Source organism: Oncorhynchus kisutch, linkage group LG29 (genome assembly GCF_002021735.2).
Source record: "Oncorhynchus kisutch isolate 150728-3 linkage group LG29, Okis_V2, whole genome shotgun sequence".
Taxonomy (NCBI): Eukaryota; Metazoa; Chordata; class Actinopteri; order Salmoniformes; family Salmonidae; genus Oncorhynchus; species Oncorhynchus kisutch.
In genome coordinates this window covers 35,167,359-35,191,534 of record NC_034202.2, presented here as the reverse complement: position 1 = coordinate 35,191,534, position 24,176 = coordinate 35,167,359, and the positions used below count along the sequence as shown (strand labels likewise).

General features: G+C 41.3%; 1 protein-coding gene across 3 annotated transcripts in view; it reads right to left on the bottom strand.

Moving 5' to 3' along the window:
- The window catches only part of LOC109878718 (collagen alpha-1(XXIII) chain), a 115,651-nt gene that overhangs the window by 34,616 nt on the left and 56,859 nt on the right, over positions 1 to 24,176 (bottom strand). For all 3 annotated transcript variants that reach the window (XM_031808827.1, XM_031808829.1, XM_031808828.1), the window contains exon 3: positions 4,103 to 4,147. In XM_031808827.1, coding sequence (XP_031664687.1) covers positions 4,103 to 4,147 — 45 coding nt within the window. The remainder of the gene's footprint in view (positions 1 to 4,102; positions 4,148 to 24,176) is intronic.

Genomic DNA, 24,176 nt, shown 5'->3' with positions numbered 1-24,176 from the left:
ATCAATGTATCCCTATCCGTATAGGCCAGGGTTAATCTTGTGATTGGTACTGACTAGGACATTAGTACTTGAGTTACAGCGGAGTAGTTTCACATGAGTACGACATGGTCCTGCTTGATCCTGTCCATTAGAAACATTTAGAGGCATAGTACTGTATGTTCAGGTCAGTATAAGAAAGTCTCTCTCTCTATCTCTCTCGCTCTGTCTCTCTGTCTCTCAATACAATTCAAATGGCTATAGTGGCATGGGAAACGTGTTTACATTGCCAAAGCAAGTGAAATAGATAATAAACAAAAGTGGTATAAACAATAAATAATGAACAGTAAACATTACACTCACAAAAGTTCCAAAGGAATAAAGACATCTCACATGTGATATTATGGCTATATACAGTGCTGTAAATAGTTCAAGTAAATAAATAAACATAAATATGGGTTGTATTTACATTTATGGTTGTTCTTCGCCAACACAGCAGCAAGATTTCAACCTCATTTTCAACCTCAACCTCAGTTTCAACCTCATTTTGTGGGCAGTGTGCACATAGCCTGTCTTCTCTTGAGAGCCAGGTCTGTCTATGGCGGCCCAACTCAATAGCAAGGCTATGCTCACTGAGTCTGTACATAGTCAACACTTTCCTTAATTTTGGGTCATTCACAGTGGTCAGGTATTCTGCCACTGTGTACTCTCAGTTTAGGGCTAAATAGCATAGCATTAATTTTTTGGGGGTCAATTCTTTCCAATGTGTCAAGTAATTATCTTTTTGTTTTCTCATGATTTGGTAGGGTCTAATTGTGTTGCTGTGCTGGGGCTCTGTGAGGTATGTTTGTGTTTGTGAACAGAGCCCTAGGACCAGCTTGCTTAGGGGACTTATCTCTAGGCTAATCTCTCTGTAGGTGATGGCTTTGTTATGGAAGGTTTGGGAATCGTTTCCTTTTAGTTGGTTGTAGAATTGAACGTCTTTTTGATTTCTATAATTAGCAGGAATTGGCCTAATTCTGCTCTGCATGCATTATTTGGTGTTTTACATTGTACACAGAGGATTTTCTCAATTTGGTGTTTGTCCCATTTTGTGAATTCTTGGTTGGTGAGCAGACCCCAGACATTATGACCATAAAGGGCAATGGGTTATATAACTAATTCAAGTATTTCTTGCCAGATCCTAATTGGGATGTCAAATTTGATGTTCCTTTTCATGGTGTAGAAGGCCCTTCTTGGCTTGTCTCTCAGGTCATTCACAGCTTTGTGGAAGTTACCTGGGGTCCTGATGTTTAGGCCGCGGTACGTATAGTTTGTTGTGTGCTCTTGGGCAATAGTGTCTAGATGGAATTTGTATTTGTGGTCCTGGCAACTGGACCTTTTTTGTAACACAACTATTTTTGCCTTCAAAAGATTTAATGTCAGGGCCCAGGTCTGACATAATCTGTGCAGAAGATCTAGGTGCTGCGATAGGCCCTCCTTGGTTGGGGACAGATGCATCAGATTAAAAGCAGACAGTAGACATTTGACTTCAGATTCTAGTAGGGTGAGTCCGGGTGCTGCAGACTGTTCTAGTGCACTCGCCAATTCGTTGTTATCGATGTTGAAGAGGGTGGCGCTCAAGCTGCATCCCTGTCGCACCCCACGGCCCTGTGGAAAGAAATGTGTGTGTTTTTTGCCAATGTTAACTGCACACTTGTTGTTTGTGTACATGGTTTCATAATGTTGTATGCTTTTCCCACAACACCGCTTTCCATCAATGTGTATAGCAGACCCTCAAATTGAGTCAAAAGCTTTTTTGAAATCAACAAAGCATGAGAAGACTTTGCCTTTGTTTCGGTTTGTTTCTTTGTCAATTAGGGTGAGTAGGGTGAATATGTGGTCTGTTGTACGGTAATTTGGTAAAAAAGCTCATTTGGCATTTGCTCAGTACATTGTTTTCACTGAGGAAATGAACGAGTCTGCTGTTAGCGATTCTTTGTGTTGTTGTTTGTTTAGTGTGTTACAATTTTCCCAGAAGATGTGCTGTTCCTTCTTTTTCTGTTGTGTATTTCTCTATTATTTTAGTGATTCACCACAGTGAAGGCGTAGGCTCTCGTTTTCTGGGCCTCTTTGTTTTTGGTTGGATAGATTTCTCAATTTCTTTCTTAGGTGTTTGCATTCTCCATCAAACCAATTGTCATTGTTATCCATTTTCGTAGGTTGTCTGCTTGACATTTTAAGATTTGATAGGGAAGCTGAAAGGTAAAATATAATGTTTAGGCTTTCTACTGTCAAGTTTACACCTTCACTATTACAGTGAAATGTTTTGTCAAGGAAGTTGTCTAAAAAGGATTTAATTTGTTGTCGCCTAATTGTTTTTTGGTAGGTTTCTACACTACTTTCCTTCCAGCTTTGATGCCTCATGATTGAGTATTGCTTTGTTCAGGTAGACTGTGATTTTGTTGTGATTTGAAAGGGGTGTCAGTGGGCTGACTGTGAACGCTCTGAAAGACTCTCGGTTGAGGTCAGTGATAAAGTAATCTACAGTACTACTGCCATGGGATGAGCTGTAGGTGTACCTACCATAGAAGTCTTCTCGAAGACTACCATTGACTATGTACAGATCCAGCGTGCGACAGAGCTACAGGAGTTGTGACAAGTTTTTGTTGGTTGTTTTGTCATAGCTGTGTCTAGGGGGGCATATTTGGGAGGGAATACTGTCACCTCCAGGTAGGTGTTTGTCCCCCTGTGTGCTGAGAGTGTCAGGTTCCTGTCCAGTTCTGGCATTTAGGTCACCACAGACTAGTAATGATGCTCATAAGACATTTGTTGTCGCTAATGGAATGTGCCACTGAGGAACTATGCTGGTCCAGGAAGACCCTTTATGAGTCAGGAGTGGAGTGGAGTCATCTCAGCAGACAGAAGCCAGAAGGCTGTTTTTTATGGAGATATATGTCACTGGGCTGGGGGCTTGGAGCCAGTGGAGTAGCCCTACTCAATCCTCTGCACAGAAAAAAAGAGGCAACTATTCTCCCCATCCCCCTAGGTAAGTAGCATGTGTGTTCTGCACTGTCAAGGGCCGAACTGACATGTAGAAGCCACATATTTCAGATATAGGCAGACCCCTTGGGCCAGCCATGACGTGAGAATGTAGTGATGAGATGAGATTGTGATTTACCCTTGTTATTTATCTCCAACGCCACCCACCACTATACATTATGGATGAGATCTGTCTCTGGTCTGCACAAGGGGAGTTCAGGCTACTGTCCAGATTACGGATGTCTGTATGTATCTGATGTAGTGTAGTTTAGTTTCTTCTCAAGGTCACACTCTGTAATCTTTATAATAAGGGAGGAGTACACTCCTAGGGGGAAAGTTCAGACATCTGCACTAAAACCTTGCTAAATCAGGACATCAGGACATTAAACTAGGACATTAAACTAGGACATTTTGTAACACTATAGCAAGGTGTTCTTGATTATTTGGGGATTTTTTTCTTCTCGCATTTTCAAATAAGGTGTTTCGATTATCATATCATGAATGGCCTGTGAACTCTGGCTAAGGATGCTGTGATAAGGCTTGCATAAGGGCCATCGTGTTTCATATCCACAGAGGGAGAAAAAAAAAAACAGGTCAGAATTGCCAAAATTCCTGATATTACAAATGTCAAAGAACATTCCAAGCAAATTGAACTGAACACTAAGAAGAAAGAAAGAAGAAAGAAGCCAATTATAGCAGTGGACATCCCCCTTTTTAATGGTGTAGTTCCACAACAGCCCTTTGCAGTCCGGTGTCCGTAGGCATCGCTGAAACGATTTGAAGAATCCAGAAGTCTGTGTATAATTATTCCTGAGAATGGATGGATTCCTTCAGATGAAAGAGAGAAAAGTGAGGCCACCAGGCAGGCAACACTGGCAGGGTGAAAAGTCATTCAGAAGCCTGCAGCAGCTGCACACTGTCAAATCTCCCCCGGCTGTCTGCAACCAGGGACTGTAGGGAGGTACTGTACAGTTCACTCAGATCTGTTGGTCACTTTGATACACTCTACCCTCTGGCTCACATAAACATACACATTAACACAGTGCTCAGGACGATAAGCACTGAACACACTGAGGGAACAAAGGAACTAAGAGAGACTGGTTACCAGAGTCGCCTCGTCTTCCCATCCTTCCCCGTTTTCCTGGAGGCCCTAGAAGGATGACAGAGAGAGAGAGAGAGATAAATGGATGTTATTCATCGCCTGTCTTTTGTTGTCACCAAAGTAGGGGATACAGCTGAATGAAAAACAACAACCTATATGTCATAGTGTGCAACTTGCACAGCTACCAATGAGGAATGATCTGTTTACTTCTCAGATATCTGAACTAGTCTGGACCGTGTTTGTACAAGTCCGATAAGATTCTTCCATTACAGAGTATCAATTGTGTGTAGAGACAGGAGGAGATAGTACACATGACCTGCCAAAACCGATGTTATGACAATGGGATAACAGATCACTAACTGATTAGTGGGTGATATAATATAGGAAGCTGATAGACAGCGTGAGAAAAATGGCCTTCCTGTTTCCCATTCCTTAAGACAGGCTCAGTGATCAGTGTGGAAGCTTCCCTTGGTGTGTCCACCCTGAAGATAAGAGGCCCGGCTGGGGAAAAGGGCTATTCCTGACAGCAGCGATTGGGACACACAGACACCGTCCCCTCAACTTTCCCCTGGCTGCATCTGCAGGAAGGCCCCAGTCAACAGTGACATCACACACAAGCCAAACAAATAATTATGTCTGTCAGCGCTGAGCAACCTGCTCTACTTAGAGTCCAGGCACAGTGCAGCCTCTCATAAAGATTATGTTTAGAGTTCTATCTAAAAACACACACTGGTGAGTGGTGACCTGACCAGACATGATGAAGGGAAGGCTCTTCCATCAGGGTTTCAGTTAAGACACGTCAAAGTCAGGCGTCCATGGATGATGAGGATTTGAGATACCATCAAAGCTTTGGAATTGCCTGGTTTAAAAAAAAATCGACTTATTGCATGCATTTTATCAACCTATTCAAATGTGATATGGCTTAGACGGGGAAATTGTGAATCACAATATAAGTGTGATGAGAATAGAGTTTCAACATGCTGTACAACTCTCCCTCTGTTTTTCATTTGCTGGTGGCTGTGTGGACTTATCCCTCCAGTCTGAAGCCGGGCCATACGTAGCTGGATGCCTCATATCGATAACCCCCACAAGGATCAGGCGCTACAGCTGCATTGTTGATTAAGGGCTTGTAAAGTAAGCATTTCACAGTAAGGTCTAAACCGGTTGTATTCGGTGCATGTGACCAAGCAAATGCGATTTGATTTGATTTGATTACACACCTTCCACTGAGATCCAACAAGACCAACTGGCCCACATTCTCCACAGCACAGATAACATATTCAACATGCCTTCACCCTGACGCACTGGCCCAAGTCATAGTCCAAGGTATCAGATCTCAAGAACGGTTTATGGTTTTAATAAGAAAATACTGTAACACCATATTATTTTACCACAGCACTTGTTCCAAAGGCTAATTGCTTTAGCTCACAAGCAGGGGGAGGGTAGCTACGCGTTCAGATGACGTCAGCTCAGTATAATGTTTACCAATGGGACACACCACAACGCAAAACTGAACAAAAGAGATTGAATTACCATTTAAATGTTAACGTGAAAGTCCTCTGTTTTATCCAACAGATCCAACATGTGCGATTTACATGCCTATTACGCACAGGTCAAATAGTCAATGTTGCAGGAGTGAATGTCCCGCACTCTATTGTCCCGCACTCTATTGTCCCGCACTCTATTTTCCCGCACTCTATTGTCCCGCACTCTATTGTCCCGCACTCTATTGTCCCGCACTCTATTGTCCCGCACTCTAATGTCCCGCACTCTAATGTCCCGCACTCTAATGTCCCGCACTCTATTGTCCCGCACTCTATTGTCCCGCACTCTATTGTCCCACACTCTATTGTCCCACACTCTATTGTCCCGCACTCTAATGTCCCGCACTCTATTGTCCCGCACTCTATTGTCCCGCACTCTATTGTCCCGCACTCTATTGTCCCGCACTCTATTGTCCCGCACTCTATTGTCCCGCACTCTATTGTCCCGCACTCTATTGTCCCGCACTCTATTGTCCCACACTCTATTGTCCCGCACTCTAATGTCCCGCACTCTATTGGCCCGCACTCTATTGTCCCGCACTCTATTGGCCCGCACTCTATTGTCCCGCACTCTATTGTCCCGCACTCTATTGTCCCGCACTCTATTGTCCCACACTCTATTGTCCCGCACTCTATTGTCCCGCACTCTATTGGCCCGCACTCTATTGTCCCACACTCTATTGTCCCGCACTCTATTGTCCCGCACTCTATTGTCCCACACTCTATTGTCCCGCACTCTATTGGCCCGCACTCTATTGTCCCACACTCTATTGTCCCGCACTCTATTGTCCCGCACTCTATTGGCCCGCACTCTATTGTCCCGCACTCTATTGTCCCGCACTCTATTGTCCCGCACTCTATTGTCCCGCACTCTATTGTCCCGCACTCTAATGTCCCGCACTCTATTGTAAGTGTACGGTATACAATACGTCTTTTAAAACAGGAGATATACTTACACATCTATGATGAATAAACCCCTTACGCCACCTTCTGACTGTCTGCTGAAAAATCACAACACTAAATGACATGTAAATCCTATTAAAGGAGGAATATGTGACTTGTACACTAAACTTTGTGTGTGATGTTTCCCCTCTTCAGAACGAATCAAAAATAAAACATACAGCAAGATATTGAAATAAGAATTTTAAGGCCAACTGGCTCTGTCTCAATGAAATGAGCTCACAGAAGAAATGTGATTTAACTCAATCCATTGTCCTGAAGATTTTTAGCAGACGTTTTTATCCAAAGCGGCTTGCAGTCATGGTCCAGGGAATTGAACACCCTCTATCCTGGCGTTGCAAGCACCATGCTCTGCCAACTGAGATACAGAGGTCCACAACTGAGCTACAGAGGTCCACAACTGAGCTACAGAGGTCTACAACTGAGCTACAGAGGTCCACAACTGAGCTACAGAGGTCCACAACTGAGCTACAGAGGTCCACAACTGAGCTACAGAGGTCCACAACTGAGCTACAGAGGTCCACAACGGAGCTACAGAGGTCCACAACTGAGCTACAGAGGTCCACAACTGAGCTACAGAGGTCCACAACTGAGCTACAGAGGTCCACAACTGAGCTACAGAGGTCCACAACTGAGCTACAGAGGTCAACAACTGAGCCACAGAGGACATACCTGTACTTTTCTCTAAATGTGCAGTACGAAAACGAGACTGGTATGGCTATAATCAGAGATACTATAGTGAACTAAAAGTTATTCTGGGTAGCTGACTCTGTGTTGATCTTTACTATGGATGGAAGAGATCCAGTAGAGAGAGAGAGATGGAGGAAACAACCATCTGGCCCAATACATATTCATCACCTGGCACCCAGACACTATGTTAATTAATAGGGATCTTCAATTTGTATTTACTACCTGGCACCTAGACACTATGTTAATTAATAGGGATCTTCAATATGTATTTACTACCTGGCACCCAGACACTATGTTAATTAATAGGGATCTTCAATATGTATTTACTACCTGGCACCCAGACACTATGTTAATTAATAGGGATCTTCAATATGTATTTACTACCTGGCACCTAGACACTATGTTAATTAATAGGGATCTTCAATATGTATTTACTACCTGGCACCCAGACACTATGTTAATTAATAGGGATCTTCAATATGTATTTACTACCCAGACACTATGTTAATTAGGATCTTCAATATGTATTTACTACCTGGCACCTAGACACTATGTTAATTAGGATCTTCAATATGTATTTACTACCTGGCACCTAGACACTATGTTAATTGGGATCTTCAATATGTATTTACTACCCAGACACTATGTTAATTGGGATCTTCAATATGTATTTACTACCTGGCACCCAGACACTATGTTAATTGGGATCTTCAATATGTATTTACTACCTGGCACCTAGACACTATGTTAATTGGGATCTTCAATATGTATTTACTACCCAGACACTATGTTAATTGGGATCTTCAATATGTATTTACTACCTGGCACCCAGACACTATGTTAATTGGGATCTTCAATATGTATTTACTACCTGGCACCCAGACACTATGTTAATTGGGATCTTCAATATGTATTTACTACCTGGCACCCAGACACTATGTTAATAGGGATCTTCAAGGTACCATATAGGTGTTCCAGAAACCCACACCTCCACCAGTGTTGGATTAAGAGCCTTAGAGGTGCTGGAATATGCACATGAATAGAGGGAATTCATAATGAATTCCATGGACAGTAATTTTGCAGGTGGTACGTGTTAGCTTGTTTAATTTGTAACACCACAAAAGAACCTATAGTGTGCTGAGGGTGTGAAAAGGAGGAGGAAAAAGCAATAACTGGGGTCGACGCCCCTCCACCCACCCACTTGGGATCCAATTCAGACCAGACGTAGATTAGTGGTGCTTATCCACATCTTAAGATACCACAGTGTCGCGGCAGGATGGAGCCAAAGGAAACTTAAAGCAGAAATGACCAACACAGGAAGGAGATTTTTTTTTCTGGGTGAAGATTGTGTGCGTTTTATGGAACTGTCTAAATCCAGTAGCCCTCTTAGATTAAAAATACACGCTTATTAACTTTGGCAGATCAATCAACCTGGCAGAACATTCAAACTAAATATTATCTTTTGAAGCTTAATTTTAGATCGCTAAATAGCCCTGAAGTTAAAATATTAGGAACTTGTCTGATACAAAACATTTAAACTACTTTGAGATTTACTTATTTAGGGAGCATGTCTGATACACAAACTGAGTAATAGTGCAATATTATCTAGGGAGAATAGAGTTATTGTGAGTTATATATACTAGAGTTATTGTGAGGTATATATTAAGGAATATTTTTTATCTTTGATATTCTCTTGGGTCTGTAGAGACAATGAGGGAGCACACGTTTCCAGCTCTGTTTCCCTGGTACTAGTAGTGTCAGTAGGAACTGCACATAAAAAAAAACACAACGATAATCCAAGTTTGAAGATAACATACTGGAAATTGTTGTAAGAAGGTTTGAAGATGACAGACGAAACTGTTGTAAGAAGGTTTGAAGATGACTGACAGGAAACTGTTGTAAGAAGGTTTGAAGATGACATACTGGAAATTGTTGTAAGAAGGTTTGAAGATGACAGACGAAACTGTTGTAAGAAGGTTTGAAGATGACTGACAGGAAACTGTTGTAAGAAGGTTTGAAGATGACAGACAGGAAACTGTTGTAAGAAGGTTTGAAGATGACAGACGAAACTGTTGTAAGAAGGTTTGAAGATGACAGACAGGAAACTGTTGTAAGAAGGTTTGAAGATGACAGACGGGAAAGGTTTGATTTAAATGTACTGATTATTTCTGTCTGTAATAATGCCCTTTTGTGGGGAAATACATTTTGATTGACTGGGCCTGGCTCCCCAGTGAGTGGGCCTGGCTCCCAACTTGGCAGGAACTAATGGGGATCCATAATAAACCCTAGGAAGAGTAGCTCCTGCCTTGGCAGGAATTCATGGTATCCTTAATAAATACGAATACAAACAGTGTACATGTAAACAAACACTATATAGCCTCAAAACATGGTTAAAACTATACTTTGATTTCATGGATGGTCAGTCTTTGCATTTATAACTCTCTGATACATATATGAGAATGGTTACATTTCACCAACCCCATCTCTCAGCTGTTATCAAAAACAGTGGAAGGGTGGCTGCTTTGTTGTTTAAACTACAGATTTCCTCTTTAAAAAGTGCAATTGAGACAAAACCTTTCATTTTATGCTCGTTACAATCTTCCTTTTGGGGTGAATGGTGGATAGAAACGATCTACTTCCTCTGTGTCACCTTTCCTTCATCCCTAATACAGAAGAAGAGTGTTGGTATTGGTAATAAGCAACAACTGAACAGTTTCTTATGGTGCAGATCTGGTTTCAATGAGAAATCCATGTTGTGGTTAGCACCTTTAGGTGATGTCACCAGCCATACATAATGACCACGCTCTCTGCCAGCCCTAAAGCTTAGAAACGGCTCATACGAAGACAGCAGTGTTATAAGTTCGGTCAATATTCACCTAAGTGTTCTACGCACATCCTCTGCATAAAGCTACAACACTTTTCTTCTACAATGTGATGGAATTTGAAGTCTAGACAACAGGCAGCTCTACCAGTAGCAGGACTAATAGCACACGGCACTTCAAAGCAGAACTCTCCAGGTAGCATATTATGGTGGAATGAACAGATCCTAGAACAAATGTGATTAATCTAGTGACATAGGTCTGATGAGGATGAGCCCGTAATTAGACATGGGCTATATGGACAAAAAAGTCCGTCATCGCAATGACAACAATAATAACAATAAATAGAACGATAACTTCATAACATTAATGCGCACCACAGTTTATAACATTAATGCGCACCACAGTTTATAACATTAATGTGAACCACAGTTTATAACATTAATGTGAACTACAGTGTCACGCCTTGGTCTTAGTATTTTGTGTTTTCTTTAATTATTTGGTCAGGCCAGGGTGTGACATGGGTTATTGTGGTGTGTTTTTGTCTTAGGGGTTTTGTGGGGTGTCTACGTAGTCTATGGCTGCCTGAGGCGGTTCTCAATCAGAGTCAGGTGATTATCGTTGTCTCTGATTGGGAACCATATTTAGGCAGCCATATTCTGTGAGTGTTTTCGTGGGTGATTGTTCCTGTCTTTGTGTTTGCACCAGATAGGGCTGTTTCGGTTTTCATTATTTCATTTCGTTAGTTTTGTAGTTTCTGTATGTATAGGTTTTCCTTCATTAAAATATATCATGAATCATCATCACGCTGCATTTTGGTCCGATCCTTGTTCTACCTCTTCGTCAGAGGAGGAGATAGAAGAGAGCCGTTACATACAGTTTACAACATTAATGTGCACCATAGTTTTTGTATTATGCTTTAAACTACTACTAGTTTGATTGCTGTAGCCATCAATTGTCCCATTAACAATCACCCATATTAGCAAACTTATTTCATCTTAAACATTTCTCTAGTCCCTTGAACAGCCTCTCCCTTGAACAACAGCCTCTCCCTTGAACAACAGCCTATCACTTGAACAACAGCCTCTCCATTGAACAACAGCCTATCCCTTGAACAACAGCCGATACCTTGAACAACAGCCTATCCCTTGAACAGCCTATCCCTTGAACAACAGCCTATCCCTTGAACAAGAGCCTATCCCTTGAACAAGAGCCTTTCCCTTGAACAGCCTATCCCTTGAACAAGAGCCTATCCCTTGAACAAGAGCCTTTCCCTTGAACAGCATATCCCTTGAACAAGAGCCTATCCCTTGAACAAGAGCCTTTCCCTTGAACAGCCTATTCCTTGAACAAGAGCCTATCCCTTGAACAGCCTATCCCTTGAACAACAGCCTATCTCTAACCAAGCGCTGCTTAACACTGATGAGAGGTAGGGTAGGGTTAGGGGTTAGGGTTTATCCATGAAATATGATATACAGCAGATATTTATGGATTCCAAACAATTACATAATGTACAGCGCCTTCGGAAAGTATTCAGACCCTTTACTCAGTACTTTGTTGAAGCACCTTTGGCAGTGATTACAGCCTCAATTCTCTTTGGGTATGACGCTACAAGCATGGCACACCTGTATTTGGGAAGTTTCTTCCATTCTTCTCTGCAGATCCTCTCAACTTCTGTCAGATTGGATGGGGAGAGCATTGCTGCACAGGTATTTTCAGGTGTCTCCAGAGATGTTCGATCGGGTTTAAGTCCAGACTCTGGCTGGGCCACTCAAGGACATTCAGAGACTTGTCCCGAAGCCACTACTGCATTGTCTTTGCTGTGTGCTTAGGGTCGTTGGAAGGTGGACTTTCGTCCCAGTCTGAGGTCCTGAGAGTTCTGGAGCAGGTTTTCATCAAGGATCTCTCTGTACTTGACTCCGTTCATCTTTGCCTCGATCCTGACTAGTCTCCCAGTCCCTGCCGCTGAAAAACATCCCCACAGCATGACTCTGCCACGACCATGCTTCACCGTAGGGATGGTGCCAGGTTTCCTCCAGACGTGACACTTGGCATTCAAGACAAAGACTTCAATTTTGGTTTAATCCAACCAGAGAATCTTGTTTCTCATGGTCTGAGCGTCTTTAGGTGCCTTTCGGAAAACTCCAAGTGGGATGTCACGTGCCCTTTACTAAGGAGTGACTTCCGTCTGGCCACTCTACCATAAAGGCCTGATTGGTGGAGTGCTCCAGAGATGGTTGTCCTTCTGGAACGTTCTCCCATCTCCACCTAGGAACACTAGAGCTCTGTCAGAGTGACCATTGGGTTCTTGGTCACTTCCCTGACCAAGGTACTTCTCCCCCGATTGCTCAGTTTGGCCAGGCGGCCAGCTGTAGAAAGAATCTTGGTGGTTCCAAATTTCTTCCATTTAAGAATGATGGAGGTCACTGTGTTTTTGGGGACCTTCAATGCTGCAGAAATGTTTAGGTTCCCTTCCCCAGATCTGTGCCTCCGTACAATCCTGTCTCGGCGCTCTACAGACAATTCCTTCGACCTCATGGCTTGATTTTTGCTCTGACATGCACTGTCAACTGTGGTACTTTATATCGACAGGTGTGTGCCTTTCCAAATCATGTCCATTAAATTGAATTTACCACAGGTGGACTCCAATCAAGTTGAAGAAACATCTCAAGGATGATCAACGGAAACAGGATGCACCTGAGCTCAATTTCAAGTCTCATAGCAAAGGGTCTGAATTCTGATGTATATAAGGTATTTCTGTTTTATTTCTTTTATAATTTTGCTAAAATTTCAAAAAACCTGTTTTCACTTTGTCATTATGGGGTATTGTGTGTAGATAATGTAACAAAATAGTGAAAAAGTCAAGGTCACATGCTATCAAATAAAGACAGGAGATGTGGTCTGTAAGGCCGTGTTGTGTCTGTACTCTCTCTCTCTCTCTCCTAGTTAATGATATTGTAATAAAGGCAATGACTTTTAATATGGTCTAATCGAATAATTTGCGTCAAGCCAGTCCTGCTACAACGAAGGGCTGGCCATATCATCAATATGTCAAACCAGAGACTACATACGTATTTGATTTCCCATGGTTTCCATTTGAATTATGTAAAATGATTTAATAAAGCATGGATATATCAATACACACCAATGTTCGACATTGTGTGAACTACTAAGACATTAACACGAAAATGTACTATCCTTAAGAATCCACAAGTCAAAATTGGAGTGTGCAATTAGCCTTGAAACCCCTTTTCCACTTTGAGGAAACCTGATCCTTTGTTGTGGCTGTAGAGGAGCACAAGTTAAAGCAGACGGGAAGTTACAACTGCAAAACATCATGACACGTAGGCCTACCGGTATATAGCAGGGTTATTGAAGGGGTGTCTGGGGCAGTCTGCAAGCTTTCAGTCCAGTAATATGACCATTATTTAGGCTGAACATCTCTTCCAAACGTATCCAAAACATCTCTTCAGTGTGCGTGGGTTTGTGGGGAGTGGTGGGGTGGGGGTTTGTGTGTGGGCGTGTATGGATTTGTTTTACCCAGATTACTGGACAACAGGACAAGGACATCTGACGTAAGCATTTTTTAAACTGCTTCTATCTGATACAGGAACTAACATTGACGTGGCCATCACCTAATGGGTTTCAGAACTTGGCTTAACAGACAGTAATTTGGGCTTTAAAACCTGCTCTGCACTATACGAAAAAGGACCCCCACACTCTCCTCATCCTCCCCTCAACCTTCTCTCCCAACCACCCTCTTAACCCCCCCCCCCCCCCCCCCCCCACCATTCAAACCCTCCTCAATCTCCTAACCTCCCCCTCAACCATCAACCTGGACCATCAACCTATTCAACCGCGTCAATCTCCACTCAACCGCCTCAACCTCCACTCAACCTACCTTCAACAGCCACTCAACCTACCCTCAACCTCACTCTCAGCCTCCCTCACACCATCCTCAACAGCCCGTCAACCCTCCCTCTCAACCTTCCCCACACCCTCCTCATCCTCCTCAAACCTCCCTCTCAATCTCCCCCATACCCTCCTCACCCTCCTCAACCTCCCCTCTAAAATGTGGATTGAATTAGGGGGAAAAGTTATAATGCCCGAATAGATTTCCTTTCATATTTGATCTGTGGCTTTTTAATCAGTACCATTTTCCTGTTAGTTTCACAGGCCCGTAAGCCTTTTGAGCCCCAATGTAAGTCCACACTACTTCTCACACTAATGAAAAAGGACTGTGTTTTTTCACCCCTCATCAACAACTTTAAGGTTTAAAGGGCAATTCTGGCACTTTTCAAGCACTTATTCATCATCTACAGTACCAAACTAGTTTCTACATACACTGAGTGTACAAAACATTAGGAACACCTGCTCTTTCCAATATATAGACTTACCAGGTGAACCAAGGTGAAAGCTATGATCATTTATTGACGTCACTTGTTAAATCCAATTCAATCAGTGTAGATGAAGGGGAGGAGACAGGTTAAAGAAGGATTTTTAAGCCTTGAGACAATCAGAGTGTGAATGGTCAAGACAAAATATTTAAGTGCCTTTGAACAGGGTATGGTAGTAGGTGCCAGGAGCACCGGTTTGAGTGTCAAAAACTGTAACGCTGCTGGGTTTTTCACGCTCAACAGTTTCCCGTGTGTATCAAGAATGGTCCACCACCCAAATGACATCAAGCCAACTTGACACAACTATGGGAAGCATTGGAGTCAACATGATTCAACATAAGCCAACATGGTCATGGGGCCTGTGGAACCCTTTTGACACCTTGTAGAGTCCATTCCCCGACAAATTGTGGCGGTTCTGAGGGCAAAAGGGGGTGCAAATCAATTTTAGCTAAGTGTTCCTAATGTTTTGTACACTCAGTGTATAGCATATTTCTATGATCTGTTGTTAAAAAGATAAGAAGAAAGGTCCTAAAAAATGCTTCTCTGAGAATAGGATTAGTCACAATGCTTCTCTGTGAATAGGATTAGTCACAATGCTTCTCTGTGAATAGAATTAGTCACAATGCTTCTCTGTGAATAGGATTAGTCACAATGCTTCTCTGTGAATAGGATTAGTCACAATGCTTCTCTGAGAATAGGATTAGTCACAATGCTTCTCTGTGAATAGGATTAGTCACAATGCTTCTCTGTGAATAGGATTAGTCACAATGCTTCTCTGTGAATAGGATTAGTCACAATGCTTCTCTGTGAATAGGATTAGTCACAATGCTTCTCTGTGAATAGGATTAGTCACAATGCTTCTCTGTGAATAGGATTAGTCACAATGCTTCTCTGTGAATAGGATTAGTCACAATGCTTCTCTGTGAATAGGATTAGTCACAATGCTTCTCTGTGAATAGGATTAGTCACAATGCTTCTCTGTGAATTGGATTAGTCACAATGCTTCTCTGTGAATAGGATTAGTCACAATGCTTCTCTGTGAATAGGATTAGTCACAATGCTTCTCTGTGAATTGGATTAGTCACAATGCTTCTCTGTGAATAGGATTAGTCACAATGCTTCTCTGTGAATTGGATTAGTCACAATGCTTCTCTGTGAATAGGATTAGTCACAATGCTTCTCTGTGAATTGGATTAGTCACAATGCTTCTCTGTGAATTGGATTAGTCACAATGCTTCTCTGTGAATTGGATTAGTCACAATGCTTCTCTGTGAATTGGATTAGTCACAATGCTTCTCTGTGAATAGGATTAGTCACAATGCTTCTCAGGCTTGAAAAAAAATGTGATTTTCAAAACTTGCAACAAGTTTGCAGCCCAAAGGAGGGTATTTTCTTGCTCCCCACGTCACTGCGAACCTCATGGTTTTAAAATGCTTTAACATTCGATGATGTCATTGGGTAGAACTTTTTTACTTTATATATTTTTTACACATATGTTGACACTGGTATTGTGCTGTAGATTATGAAAATGAGGTAGAAAAGTGGTGGAGTTTAAGGTTTAAAGCCCTCCTACCCACCTACAAGGGTGGTCTAATATATTCACTCAGCTAGTTGGCTCCATGACTACCTAAGAGATGGCTAGAGTGTTTTCTCACGACTGCCAAAGTGATGGCTAGAGTGTATTCTTTGGCATTGTCAGATAAAAAGGTTTGAAAACAAATGACAAAGTAGACATGAACACAGCAGGAGCTTTCTACTTGGCAAGCACAGACAACAGAGAAGAGACTATGATTCAGACTGGAAACGGGCACGCTCAGAAAACAACAAAGCCGTAAACAAGTTTAGTACTGGGCACAGACGACAAGAACAACAACCACAAATGTAGTTGTTTCAACTAATTATTATTTAAAAAATCCCAAACTTGAGAAAACATTGGAAAAAATTCAGTAAATTTAAAATGATCTGTTTGTCTCAAATTGTCTCATTTTCATTCAATGATATTATCACTATCATTAGGGCATCTTACTTTTAAAAAATTGTGCAATTGGTTACAAACAAAAACAATGTTTTAAACTGACATGTTTGACACACGTTTAATTTATACAGTAATTATTATTCAACATGTCCTCACCTGGGATGTTATATTGAAATGATGCCTAACACACAAAAAAGATTCCAAGAAGCTACAGTAATATATTAGCAGAGCACATTTGGATGGTGATGGTTTACAGACTAAGAGACAACAACATCCAGAACCAACAACTGCCCCCCCCCAAGTGAGAGATGACAGACTTTTTTAATTTGTAATTTTACCTTTATTTTACTAGGCAAGTCAGTTAAGAAAAAATTCTTATTTTCAATGACGGCCTAGGAACAGTGGGTTAACTGCCTGTTCAGGGGCAGAACGACAGATTTGTACCTTGTCAGCTCAGGGATTTGAACTTGTAACCTTTCGGTTACTAGTCCACCGCTCTAACCACTAGGCTACCCTGCCGCCCCACTTCATCATTCACCACTGCATATAGAGCTTTCCATCAAACTAAACATGAGGATGTGTGTGTCTGTTCGATAAAACCAGTCATCAGAATCAAACACAAAGCCTGAGCCATAATTGAAGCCATGATGACAGTTTCATTCTTTCTACTGACATATTTGTGTCTTTGACTCCGAACCAACTCAAATGCCACAGCAATGAGACTTCCGAGGTATGTTTACCTTTCTTTACAACATATTTTATATTCGTGAGAGACTATAATTTCTCAGTGTCTACTGTTTCCAGATTGAAGATTCAGAACTCACGCATCAGGGTGCGTCAATCAAGTGGACATAGAGACAGAGAGAGGGATAGAGAAAGAGTCTTAATGATGATTTACATTGAAACATACAACATTATAATCAACATCCGACATTTGGAGGACTTTTCACAAGTCCTCAAGACTGCACAAACTCAAATTGGGACTTTGGCTGCGCTAGGGCCAGAGAGACCTATTAAAAAATTAAATCACATACATATTTAGCAGATGTTATTGGGGGTGTAGCGAAATGCTTGTGATCCTAGCTCCAACAGTGCAGTAGTATCTAACAATTCACCACTACACAGACACATCTAAAAGTAAAAGAAAGTAATATATAAATATATAAATATTAGGACGAGCATTGTCAGAGTGGCATTGACTAAAATATAGTAGAATAGAATACAGTATATACATATGAAATGAGTAAAGCAGTATGTAAGCATTATTCAAGTGACTAGTGTTCCATTTGCTGGCATTAAGGACACATTGGAAGACAATTAGAAAATGATATAGAGATTAGCACAAATATCTCTTCTAAGGCATGATGGGTAGAAGAGCTCTAATTCCCGTGGTGTGATCATGTGTAAAGGGGCATGGCATCCCAGAGCCCAATAGTTTAAAAGGTCTTCCGTGGAGAGACCACTCTGTGCACCAGACGGGCTCTGTAAAGAAACCTGGACTGCATCTCAGTCCCTTTCATGTGGAACAGTACAGGAAATGCAATAATTAACAGCATTTCTAGTTACTGTGCTGAGTGCAATCAATTTCACAGTTTGTTGTTGTTTTTCTTTCATTGCCAAATGGGTGAGCTAAAGTGTACCCTCCACTCAGACAGGCACGTGAACTCTTACTTCATCTGTCTTCATCTGTCTTCAAAGTGTTGGACTAGTAACCGAAAGGTTGCAAGATCAAATCCCCGAGCTGACAAAGTACAAATCCGTCGTTCTGCCCCTGAACAAGGCAGTTAACCCACTGTTCCTAGGCCGTCATTGAAAATAATAATTTGTTCTTAACTGACTTGCCTAGTTAAATAAAGTTTTTTTTTTTATGATTTCTCAGATGCTTCTCAAACATTAAAGCCATTTTCAGGCACCAGGTTAAGACGGAGAAGTTCACTTTTTTATAACCAAATCTGTTATAGTTGTCCAGACACTTTTTTAGTGATTTGACGTGTTTTTGAGAAACGTACCCCAACCAGCGATTTACTTCTTCATCCTCGGTCTGCAGCGTGGGGACAAAAAAATGTCAAAATGAACAAAAGCTCCAAAAACACTCAAATACGTCCTGTTAGAAACGGACACGTTCAGTATAGAGATGTAGATCTTTAGATGTTGTACACATGAAATTGTGTCACTCCGGACATGATCTGCCACATTATATTCCATTTTGTGCGACTCAAGCTGTTCTCTATACAGAGCTGTGCCGGGGGTGTTTGTATATACAGTTGAAGTCGGAAGTTTTACATACACCTTAGCCAAATACATTTAAACTCAGTTTTTCACAATTCCTGACATTTAATCCTAGTAATAATTCAATGTCTTAGGTCAGTTAGGATCACCACTTTATTTTATGTGAAATGTCAGAATAATTAGTTGAGAGAATGATTTATTTCAGCTTTTATTTCTTTAATCACATTCCCAGTGGGTCAGAAGTTTACATACACTCAATTAGTATTTGGTAGCATTTCCTTTAAATTGTTTAACTTGGGTCAAACGTTTCGGGAAGCCTTCCACAAGCTTCCCACAATAAGTTGGGTAAATTTTGGCCCATTACTCCTGACAGAGCTGGTGTAACTGAGTCAGGTTTGTAGGCCTCGCACACGCTTGCTCGCACATGCTATTTCAGTTCTGCCCACAAATGTTCTATGGGATTAAGGTCAGGGCTTTGTGACGGCCACTCCAATACCTTGACTTTGTTGTCCTTAAGACATTTTGCCACAACTTTGGAAGTATGCTTGGGGTCTTTGTCCATTTGGAAGACCCATTTGCGATCAAGCTTTAAAGAGAGATGTTGCTTCAATGATGAGATGTTGCTTCAATATAACCACATAATTTTCCTCCCTCATGATGCCATCTATTTTGTGCACCAGACCCTCCTGCAGAAAAGCACCCCACAACATGATGCTGCCACCCCCGTGCTTCATGGTTGGGATGGTGTCTTCGGCTTGCAAGCCTCCCCCTTTTTCCTCCACACATAGCGATGGACATTATGGCCAAACAGTTCTATTTTTGTTTCATCAGACCAGAAAACATTTCTCCAAAAAATACAATCTTTGTCCCCATGTGCAGTTGCAAACCGTAGTCTGACTTTTTTTATGACTGTTTTGGAGCAGTGGCTTCTTCCTTGCTGAGCAGCCTTTCAGGTTATGTCGATATAGGACTCGTTTTAATGTGGATATAGATACTTTGTACCTGTTTCCTCCAGCATCTTCACAATATCCTTTGCTGTTATTCTGGGATTGATTTGCACTTTTCACACAAAAGTACATTAATTTCTAGGAGACAGTACGCGTCTCCTTCCTGAGCGGAATGACGGCTGCGTGGTCCCATGGTGTTTATACTTGCATACTATTGTTTGTACAGATGAACGTGGTACCTTCAGGCGTTGGAAATTGTAGACCTTGTGGAGGTCTTGGATGATTTATTTTGATTTTCTCATAATGTCAAGCAAAGAGGCACTGAGTTTGAAGGTAGGCCTTGAAATACATCCATAGGAACACCTCCAATTGACTCAAATTATGTCAATTAGCCTATCAGAAGCTTCTAAAGCCATGACATAATTTTCTTGAATTTTCCAAGCTGTTTAAAGGCACAGCCAACATAGTGTATGTAAACTTCTGACCCACTGGAATTGTGATAGTGAATTATAAGTGAAATAATCTGTCTGTAAACAATTGTTAGAAAAATTACTTGTGTTATGCACGAAGTAGATGTCCTAACCAACTTGCCGAAACTATAGTTTGTTAGCAAGAAATTTGTGGAGTGGCTGAAAAACAAGTGTTAATGACTCCAACCTAAGTGTTAATGACTCCAACCTAAGTGTTAATGACTCCAACCTAAGTGTTAATGACTCTAACCTAAGTGTTAATGACTCCAACCTAAGTGTTAATGACGCCAACCTAAGTGTTAATGACTCCAACCTAAGTGTTAATGACTCCAACCTAAGTGTTAATGACGCCAACTTAAGTGTTAATGACTCCAACCTAAGTGTTAATGACTCCAACCTAAGTGTATGTAAACTTCTCACTTCCACTGTATACATGTTTATTTTTGCCTTCATACTGCAGAAAGTCAAATCGCTAAAGGGTATTGATACTTCTATAACATTTACATCCAAAATACAGATTTAGATGTTGTAACGGCTGTCTTCCTCTGACGAGGAGGAGTAGTAAGGATCGGAGGACCAATGCGCGGCGTGGAACGTGTTCATGCTCTTTATTAAAACAATCGAACACTGAAACAAAACAATAAAGGACAGGTGAAATAACCAACCGAAACAGTTCCGTGTGGAACAAACACTGACACAGAAAATAAACACCCACAAAACACGAGTGGGAAAAGGCTACCTAAGTATGATTCTCAATCAGAGACAACTAACGACACCTGCCTCTGATTGACAACCATACCAGGCCAAACGCAAACACAACATAGAAAACGGAACATAGACAACCCACCCAACTCACGCCATGACCATACTAAAACACAGACAAATCAAAGGAACTAAGGTCAGAACGTGACAGATGTAAAAAAAAAAAAAGAAGACTTCTGCTTTAACCTTCTCAATACCATTTTCTTCAGGATAGTGGAGGATGTTGGGAGGAGCTATAAGAGGACGGGCTCATTGTAATGGCTGGAATGGAATTAATGGAACAGAGTCAAATGTGGTTTCCATATGTTTGATGTGTTTGATACCGTTCCATTTATTCCATTCCAGCCATTACAATGAGCCGTCCTCCTATTGGTCCTCCCATCAGCCTTGCTTCAGGAGTGTTTAGCTGATTCAGAAATGATTTCAACATATTCATGAGTTTGATATGAGAAGGATGGGGGCCCAATCAGTGAATACTAGAGACAATGTCTTAATGTACGTCAACGTCCATTTTTTATTATCAATAGTTGTTATAACATACAGAAGTTAACCCCACAGTGGTCTCAGTAATCATTCAGACTAGAGATGGATGTACTAAACCCCAGGTGAGATTACTCTGGCAGTGTGAAATACAGGTCACCTGACAGTCTGCTATTGGTCCAATGATACTGGGAGGAAATAGCTCAAGTAGAGGGGCTGAGCGGACGATTTCTATCCCACCCTGGTTTGAGTTTGGGTGAAGTTGCATAAAGAATATAGTGGACTTCCTTTATTCTAACTGAGAACAGGCATCTTTTGAGTTTTTCTTACAAATGGTTCCCTAGCCAATAGGTCAGATGAAAGGAAGGTATATCACAGGTTCAGTTTTGATGGACATGGCCTTGGAATGGTAATAGTATCCAGAACCCAGTACCCCAAAGCATTCTGTGACTGTTTGCCTATGGTAAAAAAAGAGCTATACTGCATAAATACAGCAATGTGAGTTTGATTGAATTTAACATTAGGAGTAGGCTTCATCTGTTTCCATACATTTAAAGTGTGACTGCACTTCCTGATTTGGCCTCTTTTTAGATTTGGTTCATTAGGAAATGCTAGCAGCCATGAATTAAAACAGATTCAAATTCTAGTGGAATTCAAACGTGAGTTGGTTTTGGGGTGTGGTTTGTTGTGGGTGTCTCTTGTGTATGTTCGCAGGTGGGATGAGCTAGCCAAATGGCAAAATTGGTTTGACTTTGGATAGCTTTTTTTTAACTACACCGTATTCAAAAGATTAGCCACTCTATGGCTGGTTATTGAGCTGGATTTGTCATAAGCATTGATTTAGAGAAAACTAAATCAGATATACAGATATGCATCTGTTGGTCACAGACACCTGAAAAAAGGAAAGGGCATGGATCAGAACACCAGACAGTATCTGGTGTAACCACCATTTGCCTCATGCAGTGCAACACATCTCCTTCACATAGAGTTGATCAGTGTGACATTGCATTCACAAGGATTTGCACGAACTGGGCAGTTCAGATTTGTCACTTTAAGCCAAAATATATCATAATTTGACTAAAACGATTCCTTTCATTGACTTAAATCGTTGTGTAACATCATGGGTAAGCTCTGGCCGTCGTCTTTCAGCTTCAAAAAGTGAATTTCTACTTGTGCGGGCGTTTAATAATGAAATTAGATTCTAATCGACTTAGATTTGGGATGTTGATGTAGAGAAAAATGAATGGTGACATCCTCTTCACTTTCACTATCTGCCTTGCATTGTTACTATGAGTTCATCAGACCAGGTAACTGTCAAAATAAAGGAACACTTGTGTAAATGAGGGATACAAAGTGTAAAAAAATAAAATAAATTGAAAGCAAGTGCTTCCACACTGGTGTGGTTCCTGAGTTCACTAAGCAATTAACATCCCATCATGTTTAGGGCTATGTATAAAAAGGCCCAGTTGCCCATTATTTTGGCTACCCGGATAGAAGAAGAGATGTTAGTGACTTTGAAAGAGGGGTCTCAAAGGAGCATAGGGGGTTTAAAGTGTGTGTGTGTGTGTGTGTGTGTGTCTCAGTCACCAGGTCTCTACCCAATTGAACACTTATGGGAGATTCTGAAGCGGCGCCTGAGACAGCGTTTTCCACCACCATCAACAAAACGCCAAATTATTAGATTTCTCGTGGAAGAATGGCATTGAATCCTGCCAATAGAGTTCCAGACACTTGTAGAATCTATGCCAAGGAGCGTTGAAGTGGTTCTGGCGTCTCGTGGTGGCCCAATGCCTTATTAACACTGGAACCACTATAGGCCAACGGCAACTGACATTTGATTTTGTAAATGTAAAAAATCAGCCCCCCAAAAAAGCTCTGTCCTGCTCCTTCCCTGACTTTTCCTAAATGTTTGTATTTTACAAGACTCATTTGTCCGAATTTTTAAATCACAAACAGAAAAGTATTTGGAAACTTTTGTCATAACTGTCCTGTGAGGATCCAAGTAGGTCAGATCTACTTTGCAATAAATAACTTCAACCAGACCCCCTCTGACACGCAAAAAGGGGGGGGGGGTCTGGCGGGGGTTAACACCTCACACCCTGTTGTAAATCAAGGAGAAAATATCAAGTTTTCCCTCTCCAAATTCAGCACAGGAATGTGCCCCTGTTTCACAGACTTTTCCCGCAGAAACACTAACACGTTCTAAAGCAAATACTGGAACAATATTTCTAACATAGAACATGGGGAACGGTCAGAGATGCTCTAAAGAACAATAATGTCATATTGTGTTATTTTGTGATGTCATTAAACATTTTATAAAGGAAATACTGTAACTTGGAAAGTATACATACTATTGTACATGTGCGAAGATTTCATCCTCTGCATTGTGCATGATATATAAAGTGTTTTTGTTAAGATAGGGGTGTGATTTTAGAAACTATAAAAGGAAATTGTTTCTATAACTGTGCACAGTAAGTAGTCACCACCCCCTTGAGTGAGGTCAGAGAGAGTGTCAGCCTGATGGAACCGCCCCTTTGAACAAATTGTATAAAATGATGGGTTAATAATAAACATATTAGACCAGAGAGATGTAGAGCTGCAGCTCACGTTTCAAGTGGTTTGAACTCTGAATCTCAACACGAGGTAGAGACGATAAAGTCACCTCCCGGACAATCATTGGTATGGCTGATTAGCTGTCCTAAATAAAGTATCTAGAAAAGCGAAGTTAAGTGGGACCATTCTACTACTCTTTTAAAACCATCATATTACTCTACTCTCATCACCCCACTGGAAACCACCGACAC